The sequence below is a fragment of the Cnephaeus nilssonii genome (genome assembly GCF_951640355.1).
Source record: "Cnephaeus nilssonii genome assembly, chromosome: 9".
Lineage (NCBI taxonomy): Eukaryota > Metazoa > Chordata > Mammalia > Chiroptera > Vespertilionidae > Cnephaeus > Cnephaeus nilssonii.
In genome coordinates, this window is record NC_137080.1 from 90,737,223 (window position 1) to 90,755,300 (window position 18,078).

The following is an 18,078-nucleotide window of genomic DNA, read 5'->3' on the forward strand; positions in this document are numbered from 1 at the left end:
GGTCATAAAAGCGAAAGTGCTTTCTAAAGAAATTCTAAAGCTCTAGAAAATGCTGGGTGCTGTTATTTGGTCTAGTTTTCTGGGATTGGTGAACAGTCTGAATGAAATACCTGTTAGACACCCCCCTCCACCCCTCCCCCTCCCGCTGCATCCAGGGATGGCAGCGGCTTGCTGGATTTAAGCTGTTCCAGCACAGGGGCCCCCCTCCCTGGAACCGTCAGCTCCTTTCTTTGGGTCATCTTTGGCTGAGTTCTGTCTTTCCCTAGAATACTTGCGAGGAAAAGAGACTAATTCCCAGCATCTGGCTGAATTAAAATAATTACATCTGAGCGGCTTTGCCTCCGCTGTTCCAGCTCCCGATTCCGTGGGAGGATCAAAGGAAGAGGGTGGAGTGGAGAGATGGGTTCCCACCAGAGCAGAGCTTCCTGCTCCAGTGAATACATTCTGCCGAGGCAGACAAACCCTCCTTCTCCCAGGGATGCGTGGGCGGCCGGGGCCCGCAAAGGATTAGAGTGGACTCCGGGGTGACCAGCATGCTTACCAGCACGCTTCGGTAGGTTGCAGAAAAGCCTTGCTCATCTAGAATCAAAATACCAAGGCAGTTCCAACAATCAGCATTTGATTTTCAAAATAGTGATACTTGGTGTTGACAATGATGAGCTTAAGCTCCTGAATCACCGTTTAATTACGCTCAGCAGTAAAGCCGGTATTATCCCGTGAAACGGACCAAGATTGCATCGTCCTCACAAGAAGACCAGGGCTCTCCGTTTACCGCCTATTTGATTCCCCCACAGGCTGGACAGGGGTGCTGACCCCAGTTTACAGACACAGAGGTTGAAGTGGCCTGCCTAAGATCGCAGGATTCTACCCAGAATCCTCAGGGAGTCTTCCCCTCCCCCACAGTGAAGCCATGGGCCTCCACGGTCCATGAACAGCTACGGGCTTTGTGGGGTCACTAGCCTTTAGCAGCCTGGCGAGTGGTGGGCCTCTGCAGAGAGGCAGGGGTGCTGCGGCCCAGGGAGCGGGCTGCTCCTCGCTCTCACCTTCCGGGACCCCGAGCTCCCCGTAGGCCTGCGGGGCACCCGGATCTTAGTTCCAGGCCAGTGAGCGTGTCCTCGCTGCCTCCCAGTCAGGTCCCCGCACACACGGGCAAGCGTGACTCACCTCTCAGACCCGCTCATGTCCTCATTCATTCCATTTCAGCAGATGTGCCGGGCTCCGTCCTCGCCCTCCCAGAGTTTCCAATTTAGCGTGAGAGACAGAAATGCCAACCAGCCATCACAGTACAGCAGTCCTCAACCCTGCCAGGCCCCTGGCCTCTTTTTATCACAGTCGTTTATAGCACTCTGTACGATTCTGAAGGAAAGTTCACAGACAGTACTATGTAATGCCGACATAGTACATACAGGAGCGGGAAGGAGCCCTCGCAGCCACCTGGGGGAAGATGGGTGGGTGGGTCCAGGCAAAAATAACAGCCTGTGCTAAGACCCTGGGGCAGGGAGAGACCCTGTCAGAGAGGCCAGGGTGTAGGTGGGAGATCGTGCGGGACCTGCCGCAGGGGAGCCTAGCAGCCCTGGATCCTGAAAAAGTCAGAACTCTCATTGTTCTCAGGACAGCCCTCAGGGAGCCAGTGCCTCCTGGTGGGAAGAGCCTGGGAGGAAGGGAGGAGGACGAGAAGAAAGAGGAAGAGGAAGTCAGGGTCGTGGGGCAGGTTTCCTGAGCCTCGGGAGTCTGCAGGTTGATGTTTAGGGAACGTGTGGGCTGTGCTAGCACAGCTTTGTGTTCTGCACGGTGAGTGACCAGCATTCAACCATCACCCTTTTAAAAGTTCGTTTGTGATTTTTTTTTTGTCTTAGAAATCATTTCTCTAGTTAAAAAGAAAGAAAGAAAACCAAACCAAACAAACACATTTTCCCTGAAGCTAAAAAAATACCATGTTCATATGGACAAGTTGGAAGATACAAAGAAGAGAAAATCACCCAGAGATAATCAGGGCTGACATTTGACGATTGCCTCCAGGCTTCTTCTGGGTGTTCACGTATATGGCTTTTCCCTTATAATTAGTAGAATGTAGAATCCAGTTTTCTTTGATTTGTCAGTAGAATGTGGTGTCCAGATTGTCCCCTGTCATTAGATATTCTTGGAGAACGTGCATTTGCTAGCTGCATATTATCCCTCTACTCTACGGATGGGTCATAATTCACTGACTATTCTCTTATGGGCAACAATATAATTAATACTGCAGCGAACATCCTCACAGCCGAATCTTTTCTCTCTTGAACTTTAATGGATGGATTTCAGTCCGTGTCCCAGACACACAGCTCAATGAGTGGGGAGGAAGATGGTCAATCTAGGTTTTCAGCCTCTGGATGATCTAATCAACAGATGCACAACGGATTGAATTGTTTGAAAAGTCGGTCGTTGAGATGGCGGAGAGAAGCCAGCCTGACCTCAGTGTGGTTATTACAGTCGATGCGTAAGACAGGCCAGGCTCCTTGACCAACGTCACCCACCGTTTGTGTTCAAATGACTGGTCTATGGGGTCTTCGCTGATGGCCCTGCACCTGCTGTCCTGCTTCTGCAGCCTTACCCTGGCAGGTTGGGGGTCTGGGGCCCTCTGGGAACGCAGCAGCCCTCCCAAATCAGCCCCAGGTCCGGGTTGTACTTCCTCCTGCGGGAGTCCCGAATTTCAGAGTGGTGGCTAATGTTCGCTCAGGTATCGTTTTTTAATGATGTCTTCTTTTCTTCTGACTAAAAAAGACAATGAACTGATTTTAGGGAAACCCATCAAATTCTAAAGAGAAGACAGATGTCATCATGGTCTGCCATCTATTCAGAAGTGCTTCTCGGGGTAGCGTGTGAGCAGAGGGCCAAATGGTTAGGAACCTGGGCTCCGGACCCAGACAGAATGTCATTGCTCACCAGCTGTGTGATGCTGGGCAAGTTGCTTGAGCTTTCTGTGCCTTGGTTTCTTCACTTGTAAAATGGCTTTATTTACATGTTTGATATTTTATTTATCATCGGTTTCTGCATTGAATTTTACTGTTTAATCTATCACATTAAAATCTTGCTTAGATGACTGAGATTTTGGGACCTAAGTTAAATTTTGCTCTGGCCTCATTCCTGTTCCGGCCCCAGGGGCTGCCAGCAAGCCCGGGCCAGAGCAGCCTGCTGTTCTCCCCCTCCCAGCCTTCGGCCCACGTGCTGACCTCTGCCCTCCACAGCCCTCTTGGGGCTCAGGGAGGGCTAACTGCTAGAGTAGGCCAGGCCACCCAGGAGAGAAAGGCTGTTTGCTCTGCTCTCTCCAGCAGCTTCATTAACATGCAGAAAGATGCAAATTGAGGCAATCCTGCTGTTTAAGAAGAACTTAATATGGTTTTTAAAAAGATAGGGTGAAAAGGCAGAAATTGCAGGAAATTATGTATTGCAGGAGCTGCTTTATCTTCTCCACAGTCGACTGCAAGGAGGCTTCTGCTTTGGGAGCAGCATTTCCTGTGCTGAGAGCCCCTCCCGCAGGGCCAGGGCCAGGGCCAGGGCCAGGGCCAGGGCCAGGGTGAGGGCGAGGGCAAGGCTCGTGCAGGCACTGTGGTCCTCAGCCAGGCTTCCTGCTCCTAACCCTGCCGCCCAGGCCTCCTTACGGCCCCTTGCCAGCCTCCTCCCGGGCTCACACATATATCGAGGGTCGATCCGTTCACTCACCCTCATAAGGGGAGCAGTTGAGGCCTTGTTCATATGACCGTTGACATAAGTTAGAGCACAGTCCCCAGACAACGAACCGGGTGCTAGCCTCGAGGACTCCCTGTGGGTGCACACTCGTTAGGGGGAAGCTTGCCTTGGTTCCAGCCTAGAAATCTCGGAGAGCTGCCGTATCCCCATGGAGTTGACAATAGCGCAACAATACAGATGGGCATAGTGGGCTTTTGGCGAATGTGACCACTGTTCCGGGCCGAGATTGGGTTAGGGCGGGCAGACCAGGCTGGGCTACAAAACAAGCCCCCGGCAACGCCGCTCGGATTTGCCGTCAGCGGGAAATGATGAGGTGCGGCTCACTGTGGATTTTTCCAGTTAGCTGAGTCTCAGAGCCAGTCTTTTTTTTTTTTTTTAATTTTAACTAGTCTGCACGGAGGAGGCCTTTCTAAAATGGATTTCACACTTCTCTGACTTCTCAAACTGAGGCTACAGAACATAATTAAATGTATCTTGGTGAATCGGGCCCATCGTCTGGAATCTGTTATTAATCTCTGGAGCCAGACTGTCTTGTTCCAATCCCAGCTTCTCTTCTCCCTCTCCGTGTGGCTTCCTGCCTCAGTTTCCCCACCTTTGCAATGGGAATCGTCCTAGTGGGTTTGGCTCAGTGGATAGGGCATCGGCCTTCAGACCTAAGGATCCCAGGTTCGATTCTGGTCAAGGGCACACACCTCGGTTGCAGGCTCCTCCCCAGGCCAGGCCCTGGTCGGGGCGCGTGCAGGAGGCAACCAATTGATGTGTTTCTCTCACGTTGGTATTTCTCTCTGTCTTTCCCTCTCTCTTCCACTCTCTCTAAAAACCAATGGAAACATATCCTTGGGTAAGGATTAAAAAAGAAAAAAGAAAAGAAATGGGAATAATAACTATACCCACCTCGTGGGGTTGTTGAGAGGATGGAATGGGCTAATAGATGTAAAGGTAGTGCCCGCACATAAGAGGTAGAGCTGTACCACGTGGCCATTCCAGGTGAATGACAGTGGAACGTGGCGGCTTCCTGTGGCTCAGCCCGGTGGAAAGTGGCACTCGGGGGCTGGCTCCTATTCCTGTAGGTGCTCTCTGCTGGGCACGGTGCTCTTGCACTTGGCATGTGCCCTCTCCTTTATTCTCCACAGGCTCCCAGGGGCTTTAGGGCTCCACTGGTCAGAGGGGAACATCAAGACTTAGGCTAAGGTGCTGCCCTGAGCTGCTCGGCTGGTAGGTGCCGAGCTGGGGTTCCAAGCAGGAGGCCTTGGTGCCGTGGTTCTGTTCTCTCCGTCAGGTGCCGGCTGGGCCAGTGGCTCCCGGGGGAGCACTGAATGGTCCTGGGAGCCTGGTACTAAGTTCTGCATTCGTTTTTCTCGAATACTCTACTCCCCTTCCTGAGCTGGCAGGGCCCTGAGGTTCTCCGAGGAATCAAAAATCAGAGCACTTGCCCCTGGATTTTGTGGCATCAGTTGCATTTGTTTCAAATATACGTATTTATGTGACAGAGCGGGTCGGCTCGCCGATGTGTGTTCAGGTGTCGCACAGGTGACCTCCAGATGGGTGGGTCGCGTCTAGACACGCGGAGCTGTGGCCTGGGGAGGCTGGAGGAGCCTGGGGCCCCAGGCTGTCCCCCAAGTGCTGGCACTCCAGCTGCCGCCCTCCCAGGTGCCACCCTCCCCGCTGCTGCTCGTCCCAGCGCGCTCCCCACGCCATCGGCATCGGCACTGACACTGCACCTCCCGGCCTGAAGGGACAGTGGAGGGCATCCTGTTGAGCACGTCACTTTACAGATGAGGAAACTGAGGCCCAGAGAGCTGGAGGGGCTGCTGGGACCACCTAGAACGCAGAACCCTGGTCGCCTGTGGGACTGTCCCCCCCTCCTCAGCAGGGGCTGGTCTTCTCTCCCTGTCTCTGATGCCACTCCGAGGGGAGGAGCCAGGGCCGTGTGGCCTGTGCAGGCGCCCGGGGCCTGCGCTTGGTCTCATGCTCTCTTGTCACTGTCTTGAAATCTCTTAATACTTCCTGAACAAAGGACCCCGCAATGTCTCTTTCCACTGGCCCCACAGTTTATCCACTTGGTGCTGGAAGGAGCCCCGGGCCCTGGGGCCGTGGGGCGGAGCTCCCGGGAGGCATGACCAGGCCGCCTCCGCCCTGCAGGGGGCGGAGTGGAGCCTCCTCCTGAGAAGAGGCAGGGCCTGCTGGGTCTGGGCTTAGGGATCGGGATCTCCAGGGGTGAGGGGGCAAGTCCTGTGTGGCCTTGGGCATTTGACAGCCGGAAAAGCCTGTTTCTTCATCAGTAGGAGAGCAGAGGGACAGTTATGAGGACTCAGTGAGTAACGTACAGCAATAACATACGAAGAAGGCCGTCCTTCTTAGCGCTGTGCTAGTAAGTGCTCGGTGAGGCAGCCGCCCTCCTGTGCCAGGTCTGAGCCCAGACTTCTTGGGGGGCTCTGGGACTCCTTGGGCTTCCAGGCCTTGGGAGCCCTGGCCAAGCCTCTTTCTCCCTCTCAGGTGGCGATCTGAGGGGCATGAAAGAGCCGTCATTCCTGGGCCCCTCCGTGCTGGCCGTGTTTCCGCCCTTCAGGGGGCACTTCTGTCCCAGGGGCCCCGCGCCCGGCCCTCCCTGCCCGGCTGCCCGAGTCCAGGGCAGGCCGGGAAGCGCCGCGTGAGCTGTAACGTGCTCTCTGGAGGCGGAGGGGTGCCGGAAGGGGCCTGGGCTTGGCATCAGTCGGACACGTGGAACTTCTGCTCTGCAGTGTCAGCCGGTGACCTGGGCAGGTTACTCAGCGCCCCTGGCCCCCAGCTTCCTCCTCTGTAAAAAGGGACGAAGGGTTGTCTTGAGGCTGAATGTGATAAGGCTGTGAGGCACCGAGCTCAGTGGCTGGCCCACACCGACGACGGTGTCTGGCTGTGGTCCTCGCTGGCTGAGGACGCTGAATTCAAGGGCGGGGCCTCTTTTTCACTGGGGGGGGGGGGGCAGCTTGATGGAGCCGGGCGGCTTCCCTACAGGCCCCGCCCTTGAGGGCAGGCCAGGCCCAAGTATAAGATAGGGCCCCAGCTCTGGCCACTGGACAGGTGATTCGGTTGGAGAGGCCACCCGGGGATGGGTGGGGAGGTCGGCGGCATCTTTGCCCAGTGCCCTGCCGGCCACAGTGAGCTAAGGGGCCGGTCACCATGTGAGGGGAGGGTCCTGTGGGCCAACCAGGGCCCGAGTTCCGTCTTTGTTCTTGGGCTGAGTGTTGGGTCTGACGGGGACGTGAACTGGCCACGGGAGTCAGAAACCCAGGGCTCTGCCTGGTGGACTTGGGGGGTCCTCCCTGCTCTGGGCCTCAGGCCGCATCTGCCTTAGAGTGAGTTGGGTGCCCCTCGTGAGTTCGTGGGTGTGAAAGTGATGCCTAAGCTGATGTGTCTTCTAGGAGCCACACAGGCGTGTGAGGGAGCGAGGCCTGGACGGAGCATGGGCATTGGGGTGGCAGGCCCAGTTCAGAGTGGCCTTGGGTTAGTCCTCTCACCGCTCGAAGCCACTCAGTGAAATAGTGAGATTGTGGCTGGCACTGGCCGTGTGGGCATGACGGCCTGCTCTCTGCCAAGCACGTCACACCCCTCACCTCATCAGTCCTCACAACGGCCCTTGGGGGTGTGTCCTGTGGTCGGCCCATGTGAGAGGGGAAACTGAGGCTCCCAGAGGGACCTCCCTTGCCTGAGGTCTCCCAGCTAGAGTGGCAGAGCCAGGATTCACCCGGGGCCGCTCGCCCCAGAACCCACCTGCTTCAGGGCAGACTGCTCTCTCTGCTAGACCTGACGGTGGGTCGCTTGGAGATGAAATGAGACCCGCGAAGTGTTAGCCCAGGGCCTGGCCCTTAGTCCGTGCCGGGCAATGTAAGCTGCTGCCCCTTCTAACAGCTGGTGCCGGGGGTCTTCCTGCTTCCAGGGCCTGGGCTACGTTCCCTGCTACAGGGATTGGGGCGCCTCCGGCCTTCTCCTCCTCACACCTCTGCTCCCCTCCCCTCAGGATGTTGCCACAATGCAGTTCTGTGCCAACAAGCTGGACAAGAAAGATTTCTTCGGGAAGTCCGACCCGTTCCTGGTGTTCTACAGAAGCAACGAGGACGGAACGTGAGTCCCCGGCAGCACGGCACCCCTTCTTGGGGTCGGGGCGGGCGGGCTGGGGTCCACCTCCTCCCTGTGCTGCTGGGCTCCTGCTCTAGAGAGGTCGGAGGTCAGGGCTCCAGGGGTGCCTGGCCACGTGGGTGGGCTGGTGGGGCTGGGGGCAGCCTCCAAGCCAGCCGTGCTCCTCTGGGGGCCGCAGCGGCGGCGGGCGGTAGATGTGTGGGAGGTGGGGGAGTGGGTAAGAGCAGGGCGAGGGCGAGAATAAGGGTCCCCTCTGATAGTCCCTTCCTTCTTCCACACCAATCAGTCCATATACCCAAGCCCAGTTCTCCACCCACAGCCCTCTGAACACCCCACTGCCATGTCTCCCCGACTGCTGCACCCCCAGATGGCACATCTGGGCCCTCTCCCCGCCCAGCCCCACACCTCACCGTAGGCTTCATTCAAAACTCCACACGTCTTTGAAGCCCCACTTCCTCTCCTGTCCCTGATCTAGAAGCCACCACAATAGACAGAAACACACACACTGGCAAATGTAGGTCAGCTAGGCGCACAGAGGGACAGATTCCAGGTGGGCGCCCTGGGGGCCAGGGCCTCCCCACCCACCCGCTGGGTAACTAACCCCAGGCAGGCCAGGCCCCTCTCTGGGCCTGTTGTCTCATCAGTGGAAGAAACCCGTTGGATGAGGTGGTCTCCGCGGCCCCTTTAAGCAGCACAGGGCTGGGAGGCTGAGGCCACTTAGGCTGGCGTTCTGCGGAACCGGGAAGCGAAGGGCCAGGAAGGTTAATTAGAAAAGCGCCGCTGGAGCAGGGCAGGGAAGCGGGGTTTGAAGAAGAGGAAGAAAATGGGTCCACGGGGAGGCGCCGGGAAGCACAGGCCAGGGGAAAGGCGTGCGCAGAGCAAGTGCCCGGAGCAGAGGCAGAAAGGCCAAGCCAAGTTCTCTTTGATTCTGAAATGCTTAGTGTGCCCGTGTGCGTGCGTGTGTGTGTGTGTGTGTGTGTGTGTGTGTGTGTGTGCGTGTGTGTGTGTGTGCGTGTGTGTGTGTGTGTGCCCGTGTGTGTGCGTGCGTGTGTGTGTGTGTGTGTGTGTGTGTTGGGGGGCAGGGAAGTGGCAGGGAGGAGGTGTGTTGCAGTTCAAGGGAAAATGGATTTTTAAATCTGAACGTACAAAACAAGGGAAATTAGGTGTGTCATTTGCATAACAAAAGCACTCTTTGTTTCACCAGAGGACGCCCAGTAGAATTTCTTTAAATAATTCTGTTGACTTTGACTTGACTTGACGGAGGGAGGAAAAGGCCGAGTGGTGTTTTAGGGCCACAGGCATGTCCACCCAGGTCCCCTGCAGAGAGGCAAGGCCCGGTCACACTGGGCTGTCTCAGAGGCGGGGCCGGCTGGCCAGGAGGAGGGCGGGATTTGGGTTTGGGAGCAGAAAAGGGGTGTGTTGCAGAGTGTTTTCCAAAGATGGTTCCAGCCGAGCAGATGTGTAGGATGGATGGGGAGGGCGGGGAAGAGGAAGAGACTCGTGACTGACACGTGAACAGGTGCTGAGCACCCGGCAAGCTGTGCTGTGGAAGTGCCGGGAGGCGGGGGCGGGAGGATGGGGCAAAAGGACAGCGGGCACCTGTCAGCAAACTGGGCGGGGCCTGGAGTCACAGCCCCTCCCTGGCAGTGAGCTGTGGGGGAGAGGGAGGGCCGAAGGTGGCAGCTGGTCAGACGGGGGCGGGGGGAGCTTCTTGGGGGGGAGATGCAGCTGAAGCAGGGCTGGATGTGTCCCCGGGGACACCCAGGGCAGCTGGAGAAAGCCGCCCAGAGGCCCCTGAGAGCTGGGCTAGTCTGCAGGCATCTGCGAAGATGCTGAACTAGTGAGAGCACGGTGGTCCCCGCCCCCCCCCCCCCCCCGGTTTGAGGAGGAGAGAGTGGAAGGCTTGGGAGACACCCCCAGTTAGGAGGATGGGCAGAAGGTCAGTGAGAGGCCCGGGGAGTGAGATGTCACACCTGCCACCCTAGGAGGGACAGGGAAGGAGGCATCCACCGAGCGCCCTGTGCTCCTGGCCCTGTACCTGCCATCTTACTCATCCCATCACTCATCTGGGAGCAAGAATGTGGCCAGGAGAACGGGCCCCCGCCAGGCTGCCTTCGCCGGCCTGTGGTCAGCTGTGTGGCTTCAGGCAAGTCTAGCCCACTGGGACTTCCTGGGAGAAGGACAAGTGCTGTATCTCGCTGTCCAGCATGGTCGCCATCAGGCACATGGAGCTGTCGAGCACTTGAAATGGGGCTAATGCGGCGGCGGAACTGAGTTTCACATTTCATTTCACTTTAGTTCACATGAATGGAAGTGGTCACATGTGCTGTGGCTGCCGTGCTGGGCAGCGCAGCTCTAACTCGGTGTGTCCACGGGCGAATCCTAGCAGCACGCAGGGTTGCTGTGAGGATTGATGAGTTAACGTGTGATTAGAACAGGGCCCGGCAGCTCCTGTTCCGTCCCGTGTTACAGGGAGAGGGGAGCTCAGAGAGGGAGCGTGGTCTGCCTGGGGCTGCACAGCCGGTGGTAGTGGCCCTGGGACTGTCTGCTCCGTTGGTGAGCGCTCTCCTGCACCACCCACTGAGCATGTGTCAAAATGAATTGAGTGGTGACATGACTGCAGGGACCGCAGGGAGTCGGGGGCCTGTGAGTTTGGTGGGGGGAGGGGATTCAGGCAAGAGTCTGAAGCAGAAGCCAGACTGCACAGGGCTCAAGAAAAACAAGCTGGGAGGGAATCAGGCTGACAGCTCAGAACCGGCTGGAAGTTTGGCTCGCAAGGGAGGCGACAGGGGCGGCAGCGGTTCCGAAGGACGGGAGGCTGGAGGGTCCACGCAGGTTAGTGCAGTCAGGGCTTCTGCACGGCAAACCTCCCTCCCTTCACGCCCATTGTGCCCCCGCCCCGTCCCCCCCCCCCCTGCCAGCCTCCTCTTCCTGCTGCCCCAGCCGTGGCAGCTGTGGCCCCTCCTTGCTCCGTGCCATTCCTGCCGTCATCAGCAGCTCTGGGTGTGTGGGGAGGTCTCCCACGTGTATCTCTACACTCCAGTGGGTGGGCGAGAGGAGCGGAGAAGAGAAACGCTGAGCCTTGGTGACAGAAATGACATTTTGACTTGAAAATTGCCAGAGAAGAAATGGCACAGGCTGTGTGGGCACGGGGTGGGGCCCAGGCACCTTCCTGGGATACCTCTCCAGCTGGGAGGTAGCTGGGACCAATGCTGGGAAGTCTCAGGGAGCCGCCCCTGGCCCAGCTCCACTGGCTCTTGGCTGCCCCCCCCCTCCCCTCTCCCCCCGCCCCGGGGGGGGCAGGGCAGGCTTCCAGGAGGGGGCCAGCAGGCGTGTGTGGGGAGTGGGCAGGGACACTGCTTTGGGACCCAGATGGGAGAAGCCAGTTCTGATTTCTAGTTTGCAAAGCAAGCTCACGGGTTCAGAGCTGACAGGGTCTTAGAGATCATCTCAGCCAGCGCTTTTATCCTCTGGCTTCAAGGCCAGCAAAAGCGATGGAAATTCTCTTTTAGGAAACACATTTATTCATTCATTAATTCCAAATAATACTTGGTGAACATTTACCACGTGCCAGGCAATGTTTGTGGGCACTAGAGCTGTGCCAGTGGTCAAAGAAGACAAAACCTTTGCTCTTACCGAGCGTACATTTTAGGGACAGGCCTTAGAGTGAATAAGGAGACAATTAGACGGTGTCGAATGTCAAATGGTGACAGGCGGAATGGAAGAACAGCGCGGACGGGGCCTGGGGTGTCCGTCAGGGGCCAGGGGGTGTACATTTTAGATACGGCGCTCATGCAGGTACTCGTGTCAAGGAGGTGACGTTTGAGTAGACCTGAAGGAAGCGAGGAGGTGAGCCATGAACATGGAAATTGGGGCGGGGCAGGGGGACAGGAAAACAGCAAGCATGCGGAGCCCAGACCCTGGCTTCACTGACAGTTTCAGGGTTCACAGACCCCTAAAGCCCCTGCGCAGATCCTTCCGTGGATCTCAGTTGAAGACTCCCTGGAAACAGAGGCCCAGAGAGGAAAGGGCATGCTCAAGGTCACACAGAGAGCAGGGCCGGAGCCCACATCCCCACAGGAGCCCTCTCTGCAGCATCACCAGGACACGCCATCTAGCTTCTACCTGGATGCTGTTGCTGACGGTCAGCTCATCACTTCCCAGAGCCGTGGTCCTCACTGGCGGGCAACTGCAGAGCTTAGCCAGCTGGTCCCTCAGTTGACCTGGAGTCTGCCTTCCTTGGGTTGGGGTCTGACACCTTCCCTCTCTTCTTTGCCAGGTTCACCATCTGCCACAAGACCGAGGTCATGAAGAACACCCTAAATCCAGTGTGGCAAACTTTCTCCATTCCCGTGAGAGCCCTCTGCAACGGGGACTATGATCGGTGAGCTGGGAAAATGTCCCTCCCCGTCCCGGGTGCGGGAGGCCTGGTTCACGCTGATGTGGGTGGTCCCTCTATGTGAGCAGAGACCCCTGGAGATGGCCCTGCGCAGGGAGGGACTCCTGAGCCTCGCCACCTCCACCCCCCTCCCTGGGGCAGTGTCTTCATCTCCTCACAGCCCTCCCTGCACCCCAAGTCTTTCCTCCTGTCAGGGGTCCCCACTGGTGGGAACTACCCCAGGCTGGGGGGATGGGAGGTGCATGGGATTCCAGGGAATCCCGATGGGTGTTGGGGTGACCTGGCCTGGAGCTCCCCTGTCTTTTCATTGTTCCCACTGGAGGGGCAGGTGGGGGCCAGACAGGGCTCTAGACATGCAGAGGAGGCCTGGTCCCCGCAGCCCCAGCTCTTGCCAGGTGGATTCTGGGGAGTCAGGATCCCAAGATACTCTCTGCCAGCCAAGTTGCCGTAAGTGGGGGTGAGGGATGGGACACAGAGCTCATGGAACTTTCTGATGCAACACAGCCTACTGCTATCACATGTTCGCTATCATCATCACCATCATCATCATCATCGTCCCAGGCGGGCAGATTGCTGAGTGTGGATACACCTGGTTTCTAATCGGCTCTGTGACTAAAATGGACTGTCAATCTGGGCAAACTTTGACCTTTCTTTTTTCTTCTTCTTCTTCTTTCTTAAACTTTGACTTTTCTGAGCCTCAGTTTCCTTATCTGTAAAATGGGTATTTAAACGTCTACTTACCTTATAGGGCTGCTTTGAGGCTCACGTGACACAGCCTACACAGAAAGGCTTTGGTGTGCGTCAAATACCAAATTCAGCATTTAGTCCTCAAGTGTTTACTGACTCCCATCAGGAGCCGGGCCCTGCACTGGAGGCTGGGCAGTCAGCAGGGAACAGACACACAGTCTTCACCCTTCACCCAGGCTCGTGGAGTTTACATCTCGTGGGGGAGGCAGACATTATCCAATAATCACACGAAGAAACCTGTAATTACCAACTGTGCTAAGTGCCGGGGACCGAAAGGTGGTGCTGGTCTGTGTGAAGGTCCTGAGAACCCAGCCTGGTTTCCTGGTGATTGCTGGAGCTGGCGGCGAGCTGGCAGGGGTTCACGGGCCTGGGCCTCTGCTGGCCACTCGGACAGGAACACGGGGTCCTGGCTGGGGCATTAGCATGGGCTCGCTGGGACCCTGCTCACAGTGGCCACACTGACTGGCTATGTGTGGGGGTGAGAGGGGCCTCCAGGAACCCCGTCTCCTTCCAGGTTAGGCTGCTGATCCAGGAAGTGAGGTGGCACCTTTTCCTGCTTCTTGGTTGGGACAGAAAAGCCACCATCTAGTCCAATAGGTGGTCATGAGCACCTACTATGTGCTCATCATGCCTCCAGCTGTGCAGCATTCAAGGGGATGTAGCCTCATCTCCATCTTCAGGGAGCTTATAGTCTGACCACAGGGAGCTCAGATGTGCACACGAGTATATCAGTCAATGAAGTAATTGTGCAAAATGAGATCGGAGACAAAGTAGGCCTTCGAGCCACGCAAACCCATTAGGTGTCTGGGCAGGTCCTGGGCTCCTGGAATGGGGGGATGGGAGGACAGTGGTTGGAGCATGGGGTCTACAGGAGGCTCAGAGAAGGTGCAAGGTCGTGGGGGGTGGGCAGGGGGAAGAATGGTTGGGATGTAGAGAGATGGAGGGGAAGCGAAGGGAAATTCAAGGTTGGAGAATGGGAGAACATGCCAGTTCAAGTCTCATGGGGTGGAAGGAATTAGGGTCCTTAGCCCACTGCCCAGAGGTTTTGGGGATCCAGTTGACCCCCCCCCCCAACTTCTGCATCCCTATGAAGGGACTCCCAAGGGTCTCAGAACCCAGCTTGTCGCGATGGTGAGGAGGCTCAGCGGCCTGGGCGCTGCGTCCAGCCGTCGGAGGAGGTGAGGGTGCAGGGGGGCGGGGGGAGGGGGTGCTGGTCATGGGGAAACGCAGGCAGGCTCCCATCTCCCTCCCTGGCTGAGCCCCAGACTCTGCCCCCAGGGTGGCAGGCAGCTGGGGCCCTGCTCCACAGCCGGGAATAGGTTGACCGAGACATGATTGACAGCAGTATTAATGGAGGGGCCAGGCATGTCACGCTGCTGGGCGAAAGGGAGCAGGCTGCTGGGCCGAGCCCTAGGGTAACCCGTGTACCCAACAGCCACTGGGACACGCAGGCGTCTGGGAGGCCCTCTCAGGGCGGGGGAACCTCTGTAAAGCCTCGCAGACGCATTCGGGCGAATCCAGCAGCTGCGCCTTCCGTGCCAGCCAGGCACAGAGCACCGTGCTGGGGGCCGTGGGCGCAGAGCCGCCAGACCCACGCCTCCCTCTGAGGTTGCTCCCGGGCCAGGGCAGGAGACAGGCGGGTAATAATAACAACAGCAAAGGCCCCTGTAGCACTTACGTGGTAATTTGTGTATGTGAGTTCATTTAGTCCTCTGCAGAAGGGATTGACACTATCCCCACTTTACAGGTAAGGAAACTGAGGCTGGCTCTCGCTCTGTGTTCTTAACCACAGCACTGTGTAGCCAAACGGGTGTGAGGGTGAGTTTGGAGGGGCTCTGTGGGAGCCGTGCTCAGGGCGCGGGGCAGTCTGCTCTGGGCCTGGAGGTGGAAGAAGACACCCGCCTGGGGATGGGACCGAAAGAGGGTTTGGAGCTTGAGGGAGAGACGCCGGTATCACGGACAGATGGGAAGTGGCAGGGAGCAGAGTCGTGGCTGCGTGGCTCGGCGTGCTCCGCTGAGGAGAGGGGACCGAGGTCTGGGAGTCCCCTGGAGGGGCTGCCGGGCTCAGTGCCCAAGGCCCTGGGGGCAGGGCCGCCGCAGGTCAGGAGCAGGAGAAAGAAGAGGACGTGGTCAGAGGCACAGGAGGGACCAGCAGGAGGGCGCCTGTGGCCAGGGAGCGGAGAGGGGGGTTCAGACAGAAGTGCCAGCGACTGTGGTGAGAAGAGCGCCCGGAGGGTGAGGCCCAAGGATCCTGGAGAAGGGGCTGTTGCCTTGGAGTGCTGGGGGGCGGGGAGACAGTTAATATTGTTACGGAGTCTTTAGGATATGGACCAGATTGTGTCCTCATTGGTTGCAATACATTATTTGTGAGTTAAATTTCACAGTAACCCTGGAAGGTGGGTACTGGTGACCCCCCTTTCACAGATGGGGAAGGGGAGGACCGGAGATTATGGAACTTGGCAGGGCAAGGAGAAGGGACATGTCTCCTTTCCGGAGTTACCTCCGGCTGGCCCTGGGGTTTGGGGCCCCCCTCTGCTTGTCTCCAGTCCACACGAGGCCAAACTCAAGTGCCCCAGCTGAGCAGGGCTGGCGGCAGAGGCATGCCGTTAGGATCAGGGCCAGTTCAGCCTCCAGTGGGTGAAGTGGGTGATGACAGGAAGCAGTTCCCTGCCTTCCCGGAGCCCCCTCCTCTCCACTAGAACATTCTGTGACTTGAGCGTTTGTCCTCATTAAACCAGACTCCCCTGGTTGGCTGCTGTCATTCACTCACACCTTGATTTGAATGAGTGGATTTTAAGAGGGTGTCAGGGTGCTGGGTCCTCACCTGGAGAGGGCAGAGGGGGGGGGGGCTCACATCTCGGAAGCCTCACACTTCCGTCTGCTCCCTTAAGAACCAGCTGCTTCTCCTTTGAACCCACTGCCCACTGAGCGCCGGGAGGGGCCCGGCCAGCCGGGTGACCTCCGTTAGGCGTGTGTCATCACCCCGCTCACACCTGCAGAGGCTGATCTCGGACAGAGGCCGGGAGGCTCTGCCCGCAGCCCGGGTTGCACGCCGCCATCCCCCGCCATCGGTCTCGCTACCTGCCCCGTGGGCACCCCGCCCCCTCGTCTGCCCTGAAGCCTCTCTGAGTGTCGGCCTGATTGTCAGTTTAGGGCAAACCCCTCGGGGCCTGTCAGCCCAGGGCCTTGTAGCAGCAGCAGGATGTACATCCTGGAGCCAGAGAGGCTCATTAGGAGGCAGGTCTGTGCGGCTCCTGGGAGACGATAGCTAGAGCTGCTGGGTGAGCTGGGCGTCTCTGCGTGTCCCTCACCCCCTGTCCTGCCGAGGCTCTGGCACTCCGGCCCCAGGCGTCCGGGGCCCACAGGACACTGGCTCCGGGCCTGGCGCTGCTGCTGACCGGCTGCGTGCCGTGGGGAAAGCCGCACACTCGGGCTCGCCTGCGGTTCTGAGGAAGGAGGGCCCACCTCAGCAGGTGATAGAAGTTCTCAGACGGCGGGTATGGCGTTTAATCAGACCACTGACATCACCTCGTATGTGCGAGGCGCTGGTCCCGAGGCTGAGGTGCAGCAGCGGACCTGGCCCGTGGAGCTGGCAGCTTCGTGCGAATGGGAACTGTTTGGGAGACAGGAGCCTGGGAAACGCTGGGGGCTGGCAGACAGAGCAGAACCACAGGGTCCGATGCTGCCGCAAGGAGGATGTAACTGACTTCTCCCGGCAACTGCCAGTGGCCGTGATGATACCATTTCACAGAGGCGAAAGCAGAGTCTCCGAGGCTGAGCCAGGTGCACAGGGCCGCCCAGCTCTGAGCTGGAGAGCGGGGGCTGCCACCAGAGCCGCAGTCCTCCCTGCGCACCTGCCCCCTCTCCCAGACCAGGCTCTGTGTCCGGAGCCTTTTGGCTGAGTCAGATGTTCATTGGGCAGCAGAGACCCATTTCCTCGCCCCACACCCAGGGCCCCTTCTCTTGGGTGCTGTCCCCAGAGGTCACACTTGGTCCAACACGAGCCTTGGTTGGACCTGAGCTAAGGGGTTGGGAGCCAAGGCTGCAGCCCTCAGGGGCACGTGAGGTGACTTGGGCGCCCAGCTGTCGGCAGAATAGTCACAGCTGTGTCCGGCTTGTGCCTGCCTGCCCTGTCCCTGGGCAGCGTTCCTCTCACCTCCTTCTCCCCACGCCTGGAGTTTGCAGCCTCCCAGATAATCGGACCCTGGGCCGCCTGCGCCGTCCCTGGATCCTCGATTGCATAGGAATCTCACACTCAGTGTCTCCGCCTCAGCTGCAGTGCAGATCCCCAGAGGAGCTTTAAGCAAGTCCCCTGCCAGGTGCACCCAGACCCTTTGATTCTGAGTCTCTGGGGGGAGGCACGGGCATCTGAGGCTTCAGCATGGAGCTGCTAAAGCTCTCGGGCACCCAATGTGCAATCCAGGTTGAAACCAGGGAGGTCAGGGGCTCTGGCTGAACATTAGCATCAGCCAGGGGAACTGTTTGGGAATTCATCCAACTTCTCAAGCTACCCGTGCCTGAGTCCAATCTAGACTAATTAAGTCAGGCCCCCTGGCCCTGCGATTATTAAAAAATCTCCCCAGTGATATGTGGGTGTCCACGCCATGGCCGTGACTGGGGCCCTCCTACAGCCTCTGAGCACGTGGCTGTCACTGATCCGTCCCCGAGAGGCTGGTGACAATGGTCTGAGGAGAGGCACTCTTCCCTGGGGTCCCTGAGCTCCCCCGCCCCCCGCAGAGCCGGAGGGCTCTGGGGAAGGACTGGGAAACCAGGGGCAGGGTCCTGGCTCAGACCCTCACGGCGCCCTGCCCGGAGCTGCTGAGACCGGGGCCTGGGGTCTGTGAGTCTGATAAGCTCCTGGTGATCTATCAGGCGGGCAGGCGTGGGTGCCACAAGGTCCCTTCCAGCCTTGTCATCCCAGGAACCAGAAGGTGCGGGTCAGGCACCCCGTGTGGGTGTCCCTGGTCTAAGTAAATTTCATGTGAAAATGACTCGCGTGTGGCCGAAGGCTCCAGTGGAGAGAAGGGGCATTTTTATGGAGCCCACTGCGTGCCAGGCAGGTTTTACCAACGTGTCTTTGCAGCTATTCT

At 58.2% G+C, this 18,078-nt stretch overlaps 1 protein-coding gene across 1 annotated transcript in view; it reads left to right on the forward strand.

Annotated features, from left to right (window-relative positions):
* The window catches only part of CPNE5 (copine 5), a gene marked incomplete at its 3' end in the record, with an annotated part of 83,966 nt that overhangs the window by 43,230 nt on the left and 22,658 nt on the right, over positions 1-18,078 (forward strand). The window contains exons 8-9 of the mRNA XM_079780998.1: positions 7,724-7,827; positions 12,122-12,226. Of these exons, the coding sequence (XP_079637124.1) occupies positions 7,724-7,827; positions 12,122-12,226 (209 nt within the window). The remainder of the gene's footprint in view (positions 1-7,723; positions 7,828-12,121; positions 12,227-18,078) is intronic.